Source organism: Glycine max, chromosome 20 (assembly GCF_000004515.6).
Source record: "Glycine max cultivar Williams 82 chromosome 20, Glycine_max_v4.0, whole genome shotgun sequence".
NCBI classification, from domain to species: Eukaryota; Viridiplantae; Streptophyta; class Magnoliopsida; order Fabales; family Fabaceae; genus Glycine; species Glycine max.
In genome coordinates, this window is record NC_038256.2 from 5,252,754 (window position 1) to 5,272,724 (window position 19,971).

At 33.7% G+C, this 19,971-nt stretch overlaps 2 protein-coding genes across 2 annotated transcripts; both read left to right on the forward strand.

Annotated features, from left to right (window-relative positions):
- The first annotated feature begins 1,011 nt into the window (after positions 1–1,011).
- On the forward strand, positions 1,012–4,812 carry LOC100817542 (uncharacterized). The gene is made up of 8 exons (XM_006605504.4): positions 1,012–1,229; positions 1,425–1,696; positions 2,357–2,428; positions 2,608–2,675; positions 2,812–2,968; positions 3,329–3,409; positions 3,512–3,601; positions 4,457–4,812. The coding sequence occupies exons 2-8, from the start codon at positions 1,430–1,432 to the stop codon at positions 4,580–4,582; spliced, it is 861 nt and encodes a 286-aa protein (XP_006605567.1). The 5' UTR covers positions 1,012–1,229; positions 1,425–1,429; the 3' UTR covers positions 4,583–4,812.
- A 4,048-nt stretch (positions 4,813–8,860) lies between these two features.
- Positions 8,861–9,346, forward strand: LOC121174331 (uncharacterized). Its single transcript, XM_041013511.1, has one exon. The coding sequence runs from the start codon at positions 8,861–8,863 to the stop codon at positions 9,344–9,346; it is 486 nt and encodes a 161-aa protein (XP_040869445.1).
- Positions 9,347–19,971: the final 10,625 nt, after the last annotated feature.

A 19,971-nucleotide genomic window follows, 5' to 3' on the forward strand; every position in this document is an offset into this window, starting at 1 on the left:
TAATTGACCTATTAACTTAGTTGGTTAGAGCGTTGAGCTAATAACATAAAAATAACAAGTTTGAATCTTGCATGATCCATTAATTTGTGAAAACATTTTTTTTTATAAAAAAACTGTCATATACGAATTACGTGTTACGGATTACAAATTCATAAGTATCTTACGCATTACGAATTCATTAACTTACTCTTACAAATTATAAATCTGTAAACTTATTCTTAGGAATTATGAATCCGTATGTTTATTAGCAGAAATACTTTTAGAATTTATAATAATTTGCAGGGTGTACTAGAAAAATGCTAAAGTGCAGCACAAATACATGCCAATAAATTTGAGCCCATTTATTTATTGTGTAGACCGTAAAAGCAGGTTATGCTGGACTTATGCCCATATACCCAACTTTAAAAGGGAGGAGGGGAAAATTCCTTAAAAATAAAGCAAATACTCATTTCATTTCTAGGTATAAGACCTTTTTCCAAAAATTTATTTGTTTATTTTTTATAAAAAGTTTAATTACTTATTTATTTACTTTCTATAATTTTCAAACTTATTTATTTTAGTCTTTATAGTTAATAAGTAAATTTTTTAATTTCTAAAATTTAATAAGTGAATTTTTTAGTCCATAAAATTTACATTTTAGTTTGCAAACGATTTTTGCCGTTCAAATTTTTTTAATTTCACGAGTTAAAAAATTTTAACAGTAAAAAATCATTTTGGGAATTAAAATATAAACTTCAGAGACTAAAAAGTTTATTTATTAAAATTTATTTAAAAATTTACTTATTGACAAGGGTCATCCATCCTAGTAAGATTAAATAAACATAAATTAAAATTTCAAAAAATAAAATGCTGAGTCCAAGTAAATAGAAAAACTAAAAAGATGGAAAAAAATGTTTAGTTATGTCAACCATAGACGTGTGACCCAACCCGACCCGACCTAGAACGGGTCGTTTACGCGGCAACGCAAGACTCCAACAACATCATCATCAAAGCACCCCTTCTTCTCCGAAATGACCATAATGTCTCTTTCTACGTTCAAAAATTCCAACAACTTAGTATTCTAATTACACAAAGCCTCCACGAACAAAAACAAAACAAATTCCCTATACATTCGCACAACGCCATTTTATCATACATTTTCTCTTTCTTTCTCTCTTCCTTGTTTTTCGCTCAAGCCTTTTCTCTCTCTCTTTCTTACGAGTTGCAAATAAAACTCCCCTTTTTCTCCGGTGAGTCTCTCAGATACCCTCATTTTCTCGGGATCCACCGATTCACCGCGCGATCCCGGGGTTTTTCTTTTTTTCCCCTTTTTCTCTTCAACCCCTCTTCTTTCATTTCCTTTTCCTTCTTCTTTTTCTTTTTTTCTTTTCAATTTTTTTGTTTTAATTTTTTATTTGAAAAAATATAAAATTAAAAAAAAATAGGATCAATGAGCGATCATCTGGTGCTGTTCGTGGACCGGCTGGTGCGACCCGTGCCGATGGTCCAGCCGCTGGCCCAACAGCCCCCCGAGCCCGCGACGCCCGTTGATGAGGCGGCGGCGGGGCCATCCGGGTCGTCTCCGGCGGCGGAGGAAGACGGTGACGACGGCGGAGAGGATGCGCCGCTGCTGCAGCTGGCGGAGTGTCGCATTTGCCAAGAGGAGGACAGCGTCAGCGGTTTGGAGACACCCTGCTCCTGCAGCGGTAGTCTTAAGGTACATTCCCATTATTATAAATTAAAAATGAAAAATAAATAATAACTTTGATGAAGCGGGGAATTAATACAAAATTTATAAATTTATAAAGTTATTTTTATGCATTTTTTGTTCTCCATTGCAAAATTAAGTCATTTTGTCAACGGATCGGGACTCTTTTTTGCTTTTGCATTCATTTTGCTTTTATCATTTGGATTTGCATTGGAACACGTGAAATAACATTTTCAACTACAAACTAAACATGTATTAACATTGTTGGGAAGCTATGTGGATCAAATTGGATCCTTTTAGGCTATGTTTAATGTTTGAAAAAAACTTTTGTGAATTTCAATGTACAATTCCGAATTCCTATGCACAAATGAAGAAGGAAAAAAAATTGTTGTTTTGGGAGTAAAAGGATTTCTGACCTCTTTGAGCTTTAATCCAAACATGCACTTAATTGTTGAGAAATGAGAGTGGTTTTCTTGGTGATAATATGAATTATGAATCTGTTTGATGTGCTATTGGTGATGAGAATGAGAAAGAATAAGGAGGGGGGGGGGGGGGGACATTTTGTTTATGAGACATCTTTGTTTTTTTTTTTTTTCCTTTAATATGCTTGCTTGCATTTCTATTTTGTGTTAATAATGATTTGTGGTTTTTTGGAAATTTTACGTACAGTATGCTCATAGAAAGTGCGTTCAGCGTTGGTGCAATGAGAAAGGAGACATAACTTGTGAGATATGTCACAAGGTATGATTCTTTTGTATGTGATTTTCGCATATAGTGAAATTTTTGTTATTTGAAATTTGTGATGATGGTCTGGTCATGGTAATGATTCAATTATTCTGTACAATGGTATCTCTGGATTGAACCAAATGCTCTGTGTGTGTGTACTGAATTTCTTTCAATTTTGTATATGTAATTCTCAGTCCTATGAACCTGGTTATACTGCCCCACCACCTCGTCCTCAGCCTGAAGAAACTACCCTTGATATAGGGTAAGCTGGAAGCTTCTTTTTTAAAAGTCTTCATTCCAGTAAATTAGTTTTGAATACAAGCAATCTATTTAAACTCTTGGACATATTTGTTTCAAAGTCTTGTTGTTTCACTCATTAGTTATGATTGTTTTTGCAGTGGAGGCTGGACAATCTCTGGCACGCCATTGGACTTGCGTGATCCCCGACTCTTAGCAATTGCAGAGGCTGAACGTCAATTCTTGGAAGCTGAATACGATGGATATGCTGCTTCTCATGCTAGTGGAGCTGCATTTTGTCGTTCAGTTGCTTTGATTGTAAGGCATTCATCTTGAAATCATTTTTAACAAATTATCTTTAGAATTCAGTCATATTTATGTTCACCAAACAAACATTCTCTAGAGGCCATGTTGTTTGACACTTGACAGTAGATATAGCACCGAAAGTATCAAGCTTTAGGCATACTTGTTTGGAATTTTACGTAAATCAATTGTACTTGTCATGATCTTTTGGGTCCATAGCAACATTGACTATGCTAGTAGTATTATAAGCTTTAGGCATATTTGTAGTTAGAAGATTAAGGAAATCATTTGTACTTGCTTTGCTATGAATATGATCTTTAAAGTTTATAGTGACATTGACATGATTTTAAGCCTAATCCATTTTATTTGGTGCAGTTAATGGCCCTTTTACTCTTGAGGCATGCACTTTCTGTCACAGATTCTGACGCTGAAGATGATCCATCCACTTTTTTCTCTGTGAGTGACTTTAGTTCATTTTGGATAAGTGGTTAACACAGTATTTGTATTGCATTCAAATACATTGTCGGCCTAACCTAATTACACAACCAAACTCTGCAGCTTTTCTTGCTTCGTGCTGCTGGTTTTCTTTTACCTTGCTATATCATGGCTTGGGCAATCAGTATTTTGCAACGCCGGCGACAAAGACAAGTAAGTTTCAGTCTTGGTTCTGACTAATTTTTGTTCCGACTTTGCTAATTCGGTGTTGGTTTGTTCTGTTTTGAAATCTTGCTTTTTGGCTCCAACTTTGTTCATATCTCCTGGTCGTGTTGCTGAGAGATACTGTAACACATGTATTGTGTGTTTGGTTTCATGGTGGGAATAATGAGTAATGCCAGTTTTGACTGCAGATAAATTTGATTTTATAACAACATAGATGTTTGGTTGTTTCTAGGTAAAATTGATTTTGTCTCAAAACTTTGGTTTAACTAGAAGTGATAAAATGTAGCTTTTGGTTGGAGTTGAAAAATTAAGGTTAAATTAGTTTTTGTCCTCTAATTTATTATTTAGATTTGATTTGGTCCTTTATTTTTTGGGTTCAATTTGGTCTTCTAATCTTTAAAACTGAATCATTTTGGTCCTTTTGCCTAAATTAAATTAACGGTGTTATGAAATGTGCATTTTGTGGCGGCTTTAAACTGCCACAAAGAACAATTTCTTAAGATCATTGATCCAATTTTGACGGTAGAACCAAATTGAATCTAATTTTTAAAATTAGAGAACCAAATTGAACCCAAAAAAAATTAGAAGACCTAATTGAATCTAAAAAATAAATTAGAAGACTAAAAAACTAATTCAACAAAAAATTTACACTAAATTTCAGCAAACTTACTTTCAAGATAAAATCATCCTAACAGAAATTACCTTACTTGAAAATCAATTTTACAAAGTCAACTCCATTCAAAATCTATTTTGCAAACATTCATCCAAATGCACACACGTAGATGGATTGCTAGTTATTTTCTAACTAGTAACTCTCATGGTTTTCATGTTATGGCGAAACAGGAGGCGGCAGCACTAGCGGCAACCCAAGTTGCTTTCGTTCTACAATCCGGGCAGCGTAGGGGTCTGCAGTTTGCAATAGCACCAGGACCACCAACAATGAATACACACCAGCAGGAACAAGTGTAATTTTTTGTATGCCACCAGTGTATGTAACAAGGCTTGTTGGAATGATGCCATGCATTTTTTTACTCATGATTTTCTGAGCTCTAATTTACGTACATACACACTAGCTTGAGCTACTTTGAGATGGTGCATAATATTTCTTGGATCCATTGCCTTAGAAAAGAAACATCTCATTTTGTTGTATTGCAGCTTCAAGTCTTTGAAAGTTATAGCAATGTTAATTAAGCTAAAAAGTTAACATGTCATTCCTTAGGGATAAGGTTGTTTCCGTGCCTGTTTTTCTGCACCGTAATAATCATAATGATTCAAGCAAACAAACGGTGGGAGAATTTGACAAGATTTTTTGCATTAATTAGATCACGAGAATGTTCCGTATGTCTTCGGTGCTTGTTGGCTTTTTTATGCTTTCTGGTTTGCTTCCAAATTGTATTGGCTTCTCCAATAGAGATATTGCGTCATGCAGACTAAAATTTCCATCGTTAGAAGACGTTTTCTATTGAAAAAAAAAAGATTATACACTCTTAGTGTAAAATTTTTTACAATCATCTAATTATAATCTATCATATATAATAAATTTATTAATTTTTAAAATAATTATATTAAAATAATTTATGGTTGAATGATTATCTAAAATAATTATCTAAAAATTTTATACAATCATCTAATTACATCACTTCATAAACATTAAAATCTCACTTCATAAACATTAAACTCTTTGAATGAATGTTACATACATTGGTGTACACATACACAAAGTAGATACAAAATAAGAAGTCTCTTGAAATCAGCCAACAAATTGATAATTGACGAGTAACTTTCTGGTTACAATTACAATAAAACATTATTCTTAGCTTAAAAAGTGATAAAAGAAAAATGATTGTCGAATTGTCTTTAAAATGATCATTACTTCATCCTCAATTACAATCAAACATTTTGAAAAAGAAAAATAATAGGTAATCACTGAAGGGTACTTCACAATAAATTAAGGTAAGGGGTAGTGGATTGGTCAACGCTTGTTATGTTGAAATTAATTTTTTAGATGTTCTTCGTATTTATCATGATTTTCTTCTCGTTTTGATGTATTTCGGTTTTAAGTTTCTTAATTTTTTAAAATTTAAATCAGTTTTCAAATTTTAGTTTGTACTTTCAGTTTTTTTTCCTAGTTTTTAACTTGTCATTTTCGTTTTGTTTTTAAAACTTATATCACATCATTCAAGAAGAAAATATCTAAAACATGTTTTGACCAAAGTGTTGGATAATCTCAAAGAAAGGAAAGAGATACATGAAAAAAAGTGAAATGAAAGGAGAAAAGAAAAATGAGTCTCATTCTTTCACTCTCTGACACTACTAACCCAGCATTTGATCACACAACACTCTTCTTTCAGAAAATATCACCTCCCATCATCTTTGTTACTTCTCCCAGTGCATAGCACCTTTGGTTCTTAAACCACAATATATTGATCGAAATCAACAATGTCCCCATAAACCTGTTGTGAACTTTTTGTCTTTGTTTTCATGGATTAATGACAATTGTCTCGGCCTACTCCCATTTTGGGAAATGCTAGGTGCACCCAGCAATTTTTATGAATGGACAATTTTGCCCTTTAAGATAAAATTATAAAAAGCGCGAATTACCTCTCGGAAGAAACACTTTTTTCGAACAGTTTCTTCTTCTCTTCCGTGAACCTGCTTCTTCTTCTCTTCTCCGTGAACCTGCTTCTTCTCTGCGAGGCGCGCCCAAGGTTGTCTTCTTCTTCTTCGCGAACAGGTTAGTCTCCCTACCCTTTGCTTGTAATATGCAGCATTGTTGTAGCAATGGAACCTTAGGATAGTTACCTTAGGATAGTAACCTTAGGGTAGAAGACGAGAGTAGAAGACGCCAGAAAAAATGGGGAAAATGGCTCACGGCGGAGGCTTCCGGAAGACCCGTTAAGGGTTCTTCCGGAAGTTCCGGAAGAACCTGTTTCGGAAAGTTTCCGGAAGAAGTGTTCTTCTCGAAGTAACCAAATGTCTGCCGGAAGAACACTTCTTCCGGAAGTCTCTTGGAACACCTCTTCCGGATACTTTCCGGAAGAAGTAGTTCTTTCGGAAGAATTCCGGAAGAAGGGTTCTTCAGGATGACCTTTCTTCCGGATGACCTTTCAAGTTTTCGGAAAGTGTGTTTTTTTTTTAAACAAAAATTGTTTTGTTTTTTTTTTAAATGAATTATTATATTTTTTTTTGGTTATTTTGTTTTTGAGATTTTATGAAAAATGAGGTTTGGGTTTTTGATGTCATGTTATTTTATAATTTAAATTGTGTATTTTTACTAAATATTAATTTGTAAATTATTTATTTTTTGTTTATAAAAGTAGTTGTGTTTGTTTTTGTTTATTGTTTATTTTTTAAATTAGTGTTTTTTTTATAAATGAAGTTGTTTATTTTTATAAATAAAGTTGTGTGTGTTTTGGAAATTTTTTAAAAATACTAATTTTTTTAAATGATATAAATTAAGTTGTTTATTTTATTATAAATGAAGTATTTTTTTAAAAAAAGTTGTGGATGTTTACTAATTAATTATTTTTACATTAGTTGTGTTTTTTTTATCAATGAAAATGTTTATTTTTTTTTTAAATTAAGTTGTGGATATTTTTTAATTAATTAATTTTACATTAGTTGTGTTTTTCTTAAATGAAGTTGTTTATTTTTTTTTTAAAATTAAGTTGTGGATGTTTACTAATTAATTATTTTTACATTAGTTGTGTTTTTTTTATAAATGAAGTTTTTTATTTTTTTTTAAATTAAGTTGTGCATGTTTAGTAATTAATTTTTTTTACATTAGTTGTGTTTTTTTTATAAATGAAGTTGTTTAATTTTGTTTTTAAAATTATGTTGTGTATGTTTTCAAATAATTTGATTTAAATTAGTCTTATTTGTTTATAAAGAAAGTTGTGTATATTTTGACCAAAAAAATATGTGTTCGACATGATTTGCAGATCATGGCTAAAACACGGGGTTTAGGTCGTGCCATTGGTAGACTTGTAGGCAGATATAGACATGATGATCATGATGCAGCTGATGTTCTCGAAAGGCGTAGGCCTACTGCCTCAGCCTATAGGCAACGGGTTCATCAGACGACTGCGGATGCACGTGATATGGCAGAGGACGTTGCTGACATGATTGATGATGTCCCTGATGTGGCTGCGGAGACACCTGAGATGCGTGCGGACGTACAGGGTGCTGATGGTGCTGAGGGGTCAAATGCTGATGATGCTGCTGAGGGATTCCCTGGTGGGCCACGTGACCCGTCAGTGCTGGCATCATTTGCGAACCATGTTGCACATGCTGTTTGGAGTGGACAAGTATTTTAATTTGTTAATTATTTATCATTGTTGATTTATTTGTTTGTCATTAATTTTTTTTAATAATTGTATAATTTGTACTTCAAATCAGGAACGTCCTGATTTGAAGTTAGTGTCACATGGGAGGAAGGTGACACTGATTGGGAGGCCAGTGCCTGAGATTGAAGGCTTGGTGGCTGCCACAGGATTAAGTCCACTGATCGATTGTTCAGTTATTACTGGCGATCCTGGACTGATATCCGCATTCGTGGAGAGGTGGCACGGTGAGACCAGCGCCTTCCACCTTTCGATTGGAGAGTTGACGATCACATTGGATGATGTATCGTCACTCCTTCATTTGCCCATCACTGGCGCCTTGCACAGTTTCCATGTTCTTTCTACGGAGGAGGCCAGATTTTTGTTGACAGAGTTGCTCGAGGTGTCTGCCGAGGAGGCCAGAGCCGAGATAGCACTAACACGTGGGGCATATGTACGACTAGGATGGGTTCGCGACATTTATGAGACGAGATGTCAGGCCCGACGGTGGATTGTCGCAGCTCGCGCTTATCTGCTGCACCTTGTCGGTTGCACTCTTTTTGCTAATAAGAGTGCAACATACGTGCATGTGGTTCACCTTGACGTTTTCTGGGACCTCGCTCAGAGTGGTGGTTACACTTGGGGAGTTGCCGCGCTGGTTCACATGTATGACCAGTTAGATGAGGCTTGTAGGACCACCATCCGACAGCTTGCGGGGTACTTGACGCTACTACAGGTAAATTTTGTGTTTTTTAATATGTTACGTTCGATTATGATTTAAACATTTTTTTATGTTATGTTAACCTCATTTATTGTGTAGTGCTGGATCTATGAGCACTTCCCTAGTGTGCACCAGTGCGTGACAGATGACACATACTAGGAGACGTCCCCACGTGCTTCCCGGTGGTTGACGTCGAAGGCGCACATGAAGGGAATCACAGGAGCACCTTACAGGGCACGTTGTGATGGTTTGACCATCACAGATGTGTCCTGGTTGCCGTACACGGAGCATTGGGGGGTTAGGGCCTTTCAGGAGATTTCATCATTCCAGGGTCAGCTGAGATGGGGTCCTATGGTGGTCACAGCTCGACCGGAGATGGTGGTACGGAAATTTGGTTACATCCAGACCATCCCTCCGCCGCCTGTTAGTGCTCGATTGTCACACGATGAGATAGATGGCAGGTGGATGCAGTTTGCGGAGCACTTACTACCTGCGGGTCAGCTTTGTCTAGTGCTTGGGCAGGTATCTGCGGATTACATGGAGTGGTTTTTCCGCATATCTCACCCATTCATGATACCGACCCAGGCAGGTGACCAACCGAGAGATGCACCAGTTGCAGACCTTGAGGACTACATACAGCCGCCCAGCCCCCAGGTTCCAGTGGCATTTGACCCCCTCCACATGTGGTAAGATTCTTTGCGCGCTTAATGTTTCATGACTTGTTATTTATTTTAAATTTGATAATAAATGCTTTTAATGGCTTTGACAGGATGATTACGACGGATATGAGGCAATTGCACAGAGGTTGGAGCGTGTGCTCAACCTTAGGATAGTCACTGCAGGTACAGAGTTATATGACATTATGCAGGACTGCCTGACGATCGCGAGAGGGGGACCCAGTGCTGATGGAACTGTCAAGGCTCGTCAGAGACACCGCACGGACCATTGATTATTGTATTTATTTTTTGTCTTGTAGTTGACATGAATATTTGTAATTATTACAGTTTTTTGTTTGATATAGTTGACTTGTTTTGCACAGTTTATTATTTTATAATATAATTTATTATTCCGATTGTGGTCCTTAAGCGAAGTTTGCGAGTGTTTTAAATTTATTTTAAAAAAAAGTGAACCTAAAATCATGAGTTTTGTTCATAAGAATTACATAAAAAATAAATGTTTTTAAAATCATTCATAATTCATAAATGTTTTTAAAGTAATTATCATATATAATAAATTATGATTCGATCATAATTTACACTATTAATGTATAATTTTTTTATATAAAAAATAATAAGCTTGTACCAAAAACAAAATATTTTTTTAAAAAATATTACATGACAATGAAATCGCTATATAAGATACTACAAAGATCACATTTTAAAAAAAATTCATATTTAAATACCCATTTTTGGCGTTTTTTTTTTCGTGGGTGTGGCAGTGCCGTGAGACAATGGAGGGTGGCCATTTCTCATGTTTGGACGTCAAAGAACCCAAAAACATTATTCCCGTTCTCCGGTTCTGTCAAATAACAGCTAAAAACAAAGCCAGAAAATCCAAAAAAAATAGGAAAGTGACCTTTTTTCATGTTCAAGTACCCATGTTTGGGAATTTTTTCCGTAGGTGTGGCAGTGCCGTGAGACAATGGAGGGCGGCCATTTCTCATGTTTGGACGTCAAAGAACCTAATAAAATTATTTCCGTTCCCCGGTTCCGTCAAATAACAGCTAAAAACAAAGCCAGAAAATCCAAAAAAATAGGAAAGGAACCCTTTTTCATGTTCAAGTACCCATGTTTGGGATTTTTTTCCGTGGGTGTGGCAGTGCCGTGAGACAATGGAGGGTGGCCATTTCTCATGTTTGGATGTCAAAGAACCCAAAAAAATTATTCTCGTTCCCCGGTTCCGACAAATAACAGCTAAAAACAAAGCCAGAAAATCCAAAAAAATAGGAAAGAGACCCTTTTTCATGTTCAAGTACCCATGTTTGGGATTTTTTTCCGTGGGTGTGCTAGTGCCGTGAGACAATGGAGGGTGGCCATTTCTCATGTTTGGACGTCAAAGAACCCAAAAAAATTATTCTCGTTCCCCGGTTCCGTCAAATAACAGCTAAAAACAAAGCCAGAAAATCCAAAAAAATAGGAAAGGGACCCTTTTTCATGTTCAAGTACCCATGTTTGGGATTTTTTTCCGTGGGTGTGGCAGTGCCGTGAGACAATAGAGGGTGGCCATTTCTCATGTTTGGAAGTCAAAGAAACCAATAAAATTATTCCCGTTCCCCGGTTCCGTCAAATAACAGCTAAAAACAAAGTCAGAAAATCCAAAAAAATAGGAAAGGGACCCTTTTTCATGTTCAGGTACCCATGTTTGGAATTTTTTTCCGTGGGTGTGCCAGTGGGGTGAGACAATGGAGGGCAGCCATTTCTCATGTTTGGATGTCAAAGAACCCAAAAAAAGTATTCCCGTTCCCCGGTTCCGTCAAATAACAACTAAAAACAAAGTCAGAAAATCCAAAAAAATAGGAATCCAACCCTTCTAACAATTAATTTTTTGGACCATTGAAACAACACATTCAACTTTATTATGGGAATTAAACACGCCATAAACAGATAAAGGTTACATCAACGAAAAAGTAAACATCAGATTCAGTTTTTTAGCGATGTCCCAATGACCCCGTCTTCGATTTTTACAACATATTTGATAAAGACAGCTAAAATTTCTATTGGTCCATATTTTTTCCAGTAGTTAGATTGTACTAACACCTTCAGCAGTTCTTCGTTGGTCCTCAACTCATTTATTTCATATTTTATAAGCATATCTGAATACTCAAAGCGAGCTGATTGGCGGAAAAACAATCGTCTTACCGTTTGTGATTCGTGAATTCCAAGAGGGGGAATCCCTTTAGGTGCAACTTGCTTTATTAAATTCTTCAGTTCATCGATGGTACATGTTGAAGGAATTTGAAATTTCTTAGGATTTTTTCCTGTGAACGCGCATCCAACAAATTTGTTCTGCGGTGGCATGTTCCATTTCCCATTGTAATACAGGATCGCGTCATGAGTACGGGGCATAGTGCGTTCAAGTAAGTTTATTATTCCATCTGGTGTTCTTCCAACGGTGCATAATAACTCAATCGGACCAACACAAGAAAATTGATCATTACACATTAACATTGTGTTGACATCGTCATCATTTATCAATTTCATACACTGAAAGCGAATTTGGTTACCTGTATCGGTGAATGGCTTCTGGTAGTGAATTTCATCCAAAAATTGTTTGTCGGATAGTTGAAGAGTATTGTGTATTCTAGTTTTTAGGCTTGCAAAATCACAGCTATTTGGTACTCGAATGGGCACCGGAGTTGAAGTTTGGAAGTAAACGCCAGTATCATTGTGAATAATTGATCCATTTGGAAAAATGAAAGCCAACCTTGAGTTGACAATCGTCTGACTGCTAGTTTCTCCTAAAAATGCCATACTTTGTGTATCAATTGGGAGACTATTTGAAAGCAAGATAATGTGTGATTTATTAGCCGTGTTTGCTATATATATAGATGGTTGTGACCGAGCGATTGCTTAACTTTGTTTACAAAAAAAATAGACACGCGTGAACATGTTTCGTGTTTATGTTTTCTTCAGAATGTGTAGTCAAGTCAGTCAATGTGTTGTCGCGGTCAAACTTTAATACGCATGCATGTCATTATGTGTTGTCAATTATGACAATGATGTATGCTACACGCGTAAATGATTTTTGTTGGACCAACAATTTTCTTGCTTAACCAAACGAGTACTTGATAATATTAATTGGTTAGTAATGGGTTACAACAAATTATATCGCATAATGAATACAATTACATAAACAATGCATGTTTAGTCTTCATTTAGGTCGACATAGTGTCTTTTGAATGACATCAAGCTTGTGTATTGTTGCATTCTACTAATATATGAAATTGTCCACTGCTTTGCCTGAGAATAACAATTGTTTGACCATAACAACGCTGGAGGCGGTAAGGGACAATGGTCTTTCAAATAAACCTGTTGTACATGAACAAAGATTATATCATGCGGTGACCGTATCAAATGAACCAGCGAAGTCATTGCATAATTGTTATACTAACTATATTCAATGTACCTGAACAAAATGATTTCCAAACACGTGACCGACACATATCATGCGGTGCCCAGAAGAATCAGGTGGTGATTGACTTCTAAGAGGAAAAAATGTCATGCTTTGTTGTCGGGACAGCGATACAAGGATTACGTTATACCGTGATGTAATCACATATCCCATCTCCGTTATATCCATCCACTTGTTCACACTAACTTGAATCAACCAAACATACACATGTAAGTAATTTAAAGTTTGTTATTAAAAAAATTAACCTAAAAACATACCTTCGAAAACCCATCAACAAGTAGGGATAACTTTAATTGTTCAAATCTCTCTGTGCCACCGAAGAGGTTCATGTACTCATGCGACCACTTGCCAAGTTCTTTAACCAATTCATTACGCACTAACGGCCACGAATCTTCCCCCATACCTAATAAAGCGGCAATGCACCAATATCCACAGTTACCGTCCGCTTTCACATCCACAACGCCACGAATGAAACCTTGAATGAATGACGCAAATTGATCCAACATCAGGATGATCCTTGTTGGCTAAGGCGGTTCAGAACATGATGCACTGCGTTTAACTGGAGAGTTGCTGCTTTGAACAGAATGAAAAGCATCAACATACTTCTAGTAAGATGGATCACGCTTTGTGGATCTTTGACTTCTTTTCATCGGTTTCTTCGGTGCACCTTTAGTGTTGACCTTTGACGGAGGAGGGTGCATAGAGTTATGATCAGGGTATGCAATTTCTCGGAGTTTACTCTTTAGAGTTACTTTGCCACACACATCAAGTTCATCAAACCTTTTAGATATGGTCTTTATCTCTTCCTTGATGCTGACTTCCGGCTCACATAACCCTTGGTCTGAAAAACAAAGTCTCCTCCAGAACATATGAACTGACTCCAATGGGATGCTGCCTGTAGTATACCTAGAAAGCTCACATGCACAAGGAAGACCGTGCGTGCTTCTCATCACACAACCACAAGAAGAGGGATTGTTGCCGAGATAACATAGACGGTCAACCTCAGAAGCAATCTGATTTAAAGCGTCCCTTGAAACCATCCCAAGAAGCCTCTTGTATAAGGTTTTTTTATATACATGGCCAACCACATGCGTACTGGTTTCAAAGGATGCTTTAATTTCGACGTGTTGCAGCGTGATCATGTTGTTCATGGCATCCCAAACACTACATAGGTCTCCAACGTTATTTTGTAGTACTCTTTTGAGAGCCCAATGAGCTGATTCAACCCTACATTTAAAATACACAACAAACATCAAAATATACAACGATTAAATACCATTTATTACTAATCCTTACTAACAAATAAAATCAATAAAATAATACATGTTTGTTGTTGTGTTGCCTAGGTGCATGACCTTATTCGTCCATGCTGTAATAAATTTTTCCTTGTGCGGGATAATCCATGTGTCGTTAACATAGTCAGTGAATATCGGCCAAGGCGAACAAGCAACTTGAAACTTCTGAAGTGACTCATGGAACTGGTGTTCGGACGGACAATCAACCAAAGTACCCCAGTTATCCATTACATAGTCCCACACATTTTTTTCACCGATTAAAGATTTGCACTTCGCCTTCACATTCTTATCGATATGAAACATGCACAACAAATTAGTAGACTCGGGGAACACAGTTTTCACTGCATTCATCAGTGCTAGGTCTCTGTTAGTGACAATAACAACAAGGAGGCGATCGTTTCTTAAAAATAGGCCTCGAAATCGTTCCAAAGCCCATATAATATTATTAACACGCCCAGTCTCCAGATATGCAAACCCAGCAAAGAATGTCATCACCGTTGGTGTCACTCCAACAAAGTCAAGTAGTGGGAGTCTGTACCTGTTTGTTTTGTATGTACTGTCCATAAAAAACACCAGATGACATGCATTGCATAACTTTACTGCATCTGGGTGACACCAAAACAGATCACGCACCACAACTTCATCCTTCAATCTATGCCAATGAATGTATTGATCACGCTCGAGAAGCTTCATCAGATGCTGCATTTCGATATCAGCTCCTCTTATTGAAGAACGATATGCACTTTTTGCATTGTAAAATTGCTTTATCGTGGTGCAACTGTTGGCATTGTGTTCCTTCAACGTTAGCAAGATGTTTGTTGGTTTCACCATCGACTTTGTCATATCAGTAATAATTTTCTTTTCTTCCTTAGTCAATCGCTCGGCGTATGGATGTCCAACTAAGGACTTGGCCAATTCATGATTGTGAACCCCACAGATCAACTTCACCATCCAACCTTCCCCTCCATGCACTGGTTTCCCACGAAGCCTGAAGGGACAACCACATTTCCTACTCCCAGTGTCTTTTCTAACGAATTCTTCATTCCTACATTTGTACGTACTTTCCTTTCACACCCAATTAAGACAAATGAACTTCTTCCTCTGCTATCGGTTTTTGTGTCAGACCTCATAATCACTGCAACAAATCCATTTTCATGGGCAACTGTTCGAGCCCATTGCAAAACATCATCTCGAGTACCGAATACCTACAACGCAACCCAAACATATTAATTTTTATACAAAACATCAATTCAACCAAATGACTCAAATTATCTATGATTACCTGAGACGTATCAAAAGCATTTGAACAATCCACATGTGGTTTATTCACCACACATTATTCTTCATTATCATAATCATAATCCTTATGAACTTCTTGTGACATCGCATAATCATACCTCCATTGATCTTCGTCCATCTTAAGGACATATGCATCATACACAAGTACATTCAAATTATCATATAACCACATCCACAAATTTACTACACATTAAATAACAAACATATTAACAGGACATATGCATCATACAGAAGTATATTCAAATTATCATATAACCACATCCACAAATTGACTACATATTAACTAACAAACATACTAACAACTAATACAAATATATTCTAAATTTATAACTACATTATTTACTTAAACTAATCTTAACACTATAATAAACAACTAATAAAACATTTTTTTACTACAACAAAATACAACTAATAAATCATTTAATATAATACCTAAATCATTATACCTAATTAAACCAATTATATCCACAATTGAATATATATATATATATATATATATATATATATATATATATATATATATATATATATATATATATATATATATAAATTTTAACACATAAATAAAAAAATTGATAATAATGTAACATTCCAGAAGAAGTGCTTCCGGAAGTTACTAAGGCTGATTCCGGAACTACTTCTTCCAGAATGGGCCTTAGTAACTTCCAGAAGAACTTCTTCCGGAATGGGCCTTAGTAACTTCCGGAAGAAGTTCTTCCGGAAGACACTTCCAGAACTACTTCTTCCGGAATGAGCCTTAGTAACTTCTAGAAGCACTTCTTCCGGAAATCCAACATACTCATTCCGGAACTTCTTCCTCTTGTACTTAAAATTTATGCTGGAAACATCTTTTTACTGTTTTTCTTCTCTAAAAACTAGTCAGAAAATGCAAAAAATACTCATAAATGCGTACCTCCGACGAATAGGAAGAACAACGACTAACAAAACTTCAAATACGGAACACCTGCTTCACGGGGACCACCAAATCTTCAAATACGGAACACCTACTTCACGGGACCACCAAATCTTCAAAGCCACACAGCGTGGAAAGCAACAACAAGAAGAAGCACAGTAAGAAATGGAAGCGTGAAGCGCAGTAAATTTAAAGAAAATTACACAGGGACAAAATCGTCATTACATATGCATTAAATATTATTTTATTTTTTACTTATTATTATAAAATGAAAATTATTTTTTCTTGACATTGTTATAAAATAATAATCATTTTTTTTATTATATATTAACTTTTGTAATACAAATTAAATGTTATCATAATAAATATTTTATATTTTTAATAAAATATACGAATTAATTAATTTTTATGATTTAAATTATACTAAATTGTCACACAAATTAATATTTACATTTACATGCACGTAAAAAAGAAATTACAAATATTAGTCATAATTATGTTCACTAATTATTTAAGTATAATAATATTAATTATTTTATAACTTAGTTTATTCATTAAAATTAAATTATTACAAAAAATATCATTTTTTAAAAAAAAATAATTTCCGAAAGACCCTTCTTCCGGAAGAAGAAGGTTATTGTCCGGAAGTACCTTCTTCTGAAAACATTACGGATGACGTTCTTCCGAAAAGTGTTTGTTACCTCTTCCAGAAGCACGAAATCTTCTTCCGAAAGATAGGTCTTCCGAAACGATTCCGGAAGAAGGTTCATCCAGAAATGGTCTTTGCGGAAGAGCATTTTCGCTCATTCACTGTTTGCTGGGTGCAGATAGCAACTCCCTCCCTTTTTCTCTTTTAATTTAGCCACATGTGGGCTTTAGCCCGTTTCTTCCTCCCGTCAATAAGACTTGGTTGGGTGGCAATTGCTTCATGCACCTTTTTAATCTTCCTGAAAATCTAATCCATAATGTATTTATATTATGAATTAATCTTTCTTAAATTTAAATTTTTACTTTTCAGAATTATTAATGCAAAATGTAAATTACATTCTAGATTAGGGCGTAGGAAGCAAATCGGAGGTGCAGGAAGCAATAATATGGTTGAATCCTCTCACAATCCAAATTGTTAGGGATATTCATGAGTGATCTATGAACACAAACGGACCCAATTAGTTTGGCTTAGATTTTTTTTTTTTTAAGATTTTGGGTCAAATCCAACCCGATCATATTAATGTATGGGTCAATTAATGAGTTTTATTTTTTAATCCAACTCAATTTATAACATAATTAAATTTATTAATGAGTAAATTAATTATTAAATACAAAATACATTAATTTTAGCTAGCATAATTTATTAAATTATTAAATTAATTCATCCATTATTCTTTTTCTTTTTTAAGTTGGTTGTTTTTATCTGTCTTAATTTTGTTTGTGTTTCTTATTATTTCTATCTAAAATTAAAATATTGTATTAATTTTAAAATCATTAATTCTATTAGTTAAATATTATCATAATTTGATCTCTTTGATTGTATTTAGTTATTATATGCTTACCAAATTTTAGACAAAAATATATTATTATTTTTAAGAAAATTAATTTGTAGAAATAAAAAATATTTTTTTAATTTTTAAACCCAATTAACTCAACCCGACCTAATCTATTTATGATTAGGTTGGTTTGGATAGAGTTTGTCAATAAAATTACACAAACTCAATCCAACTCATAAAATTTTGATCAAAAAATTTAATCAAATCCAACAAATACACCTACAAATTTTCATTTTTGGCAAATGTTATTTTTACTAGTGCAATCTCAAATATTTTTGGGGCCGGAGCAAAAACTAAAAAAGGAATCCCTAAACAACGGAAACGTAATTCATGAATAATTTATCGACAAAAAAATTCATAAATTTATAAATTCAACAATAAAAAAATAATACACTAAATTCTTATATATTAAAAAGTTCACCAAAATAAAGTTAATATTTTTTTTTAGATTTTTTACAAGTTGTAAGACCCCTCAACATGTGGGTCATGAACCCTCTATCACCTTATCACCTTGCACATGTGTATTTGACGAGAGTGATTCTTACCTCTCCTTTTTTATCATATACCTCCTCTTACTCCGTTTTCTCAAAAATACCCTTTTAATGTACCTCCAACGATACCAGTTCATGATCATACTATTCATTGTCAAGCGAAAGCAGCACTGCATGAAGCTCCGTGTTCTTTTTATCAGCTGGTTTTCGCCAACGCCTCGGCAAAGATATACCGGATCGACGCTGCTGGGTTGTGGTTTCTCACCTGGTCTTATTAATAAACTTTATCTTTATATTAATAAAAGTAAAAAAAAAAAAGTTTTAGTAGGAATCCTTAAACATTTGAGTGAGAAATTTTCAGATAATTTATTTTTAAATAAATTTTACAATTATAAATTAATTATTATGAAGTAATCATGATAAGTATTTAAAATTTTGAAAATTTAGATTAATTATTAACAATCTGATTTGAAATTCTAAACACTTAAATTTATGATAACTAATAAAATATAAATTAATTATTATCAAGTAATTATTATAATTATTTGAAAATTTGAATAATTAGATTCATTATTATCAATATTTTTATCTTTATATTAATAAAAATAAAAAAGTTTCGGAGGAAATTCTTATACATTTGAATGAGAAATTTTTAGAAAAAAAATTATTTATTTTTTATCCATAAAACGATATAAATATTTTTTTACTGAATAAAATCATATACATATAACAATTAAGGTAATTATGATAAGTATATATATATATATATATCATGATTTAAAATTCTGAATAATTAAATTAATTATTATTAAATCATATATATTTTGAGATTTTTTTATTTATTTTTAATTCATAAAACCATGTAAATATAGTGATTAAGGTAATTATGATAAATGTATATTTTTTTTTTTGAATTTATGAATAACTAAATTAATTATTATCCACACGTATAAATTTGTAGAGAATTTTTTTTATCTATTTTTAAATTATAAAAATATATTAATTAAGGTAATTCCGATGAGTGCATATATTCTAATTTGAAATAACTAAATTAATTATGATAAAAACATATGTATGTTTTAATCAGTGCATCATTATAACAATGAATCGTTCCAAGAAAAGGATTATTATAATAAAAAATTGAAAAATGAAATAATTTTGATATTTTAAACCAATTATGAAATAAATAAAAGTAAATAATCAAAATCAAGAGAAATATATTTCTATTATCATTAATATCAATTTAAATTTATTTAAATTCAAATTAAAGGATAAATATTAATTAAAGTAACAAAGATTTAAAGAATCAAAAAATGAATTAGAGAAGATTAAAATAAGTTAAAAAAAATCAATATTAAAAATTTGCAGTAAGAAACTAAAAGAGAATTACAATAAATAACAAAAATTAAATAAATAGAAACTAATTTTGGTTATCGTTATTATCAATTTAAAGTTAAATTAAGCCTTTATGTTTTCTTATTTTATTTAGGACATTTAAATTTCTTGAACCCCTAACTTTTATTAACATCTTTTCTTAAGTAACTTAAGTCATGCTTTATTTAGCTAATTATTTTTATTGTCGAATATTGGGTATTAATTTTTTAAAACTTAAATTAGACTAATTATTTTGAATAATTAATCT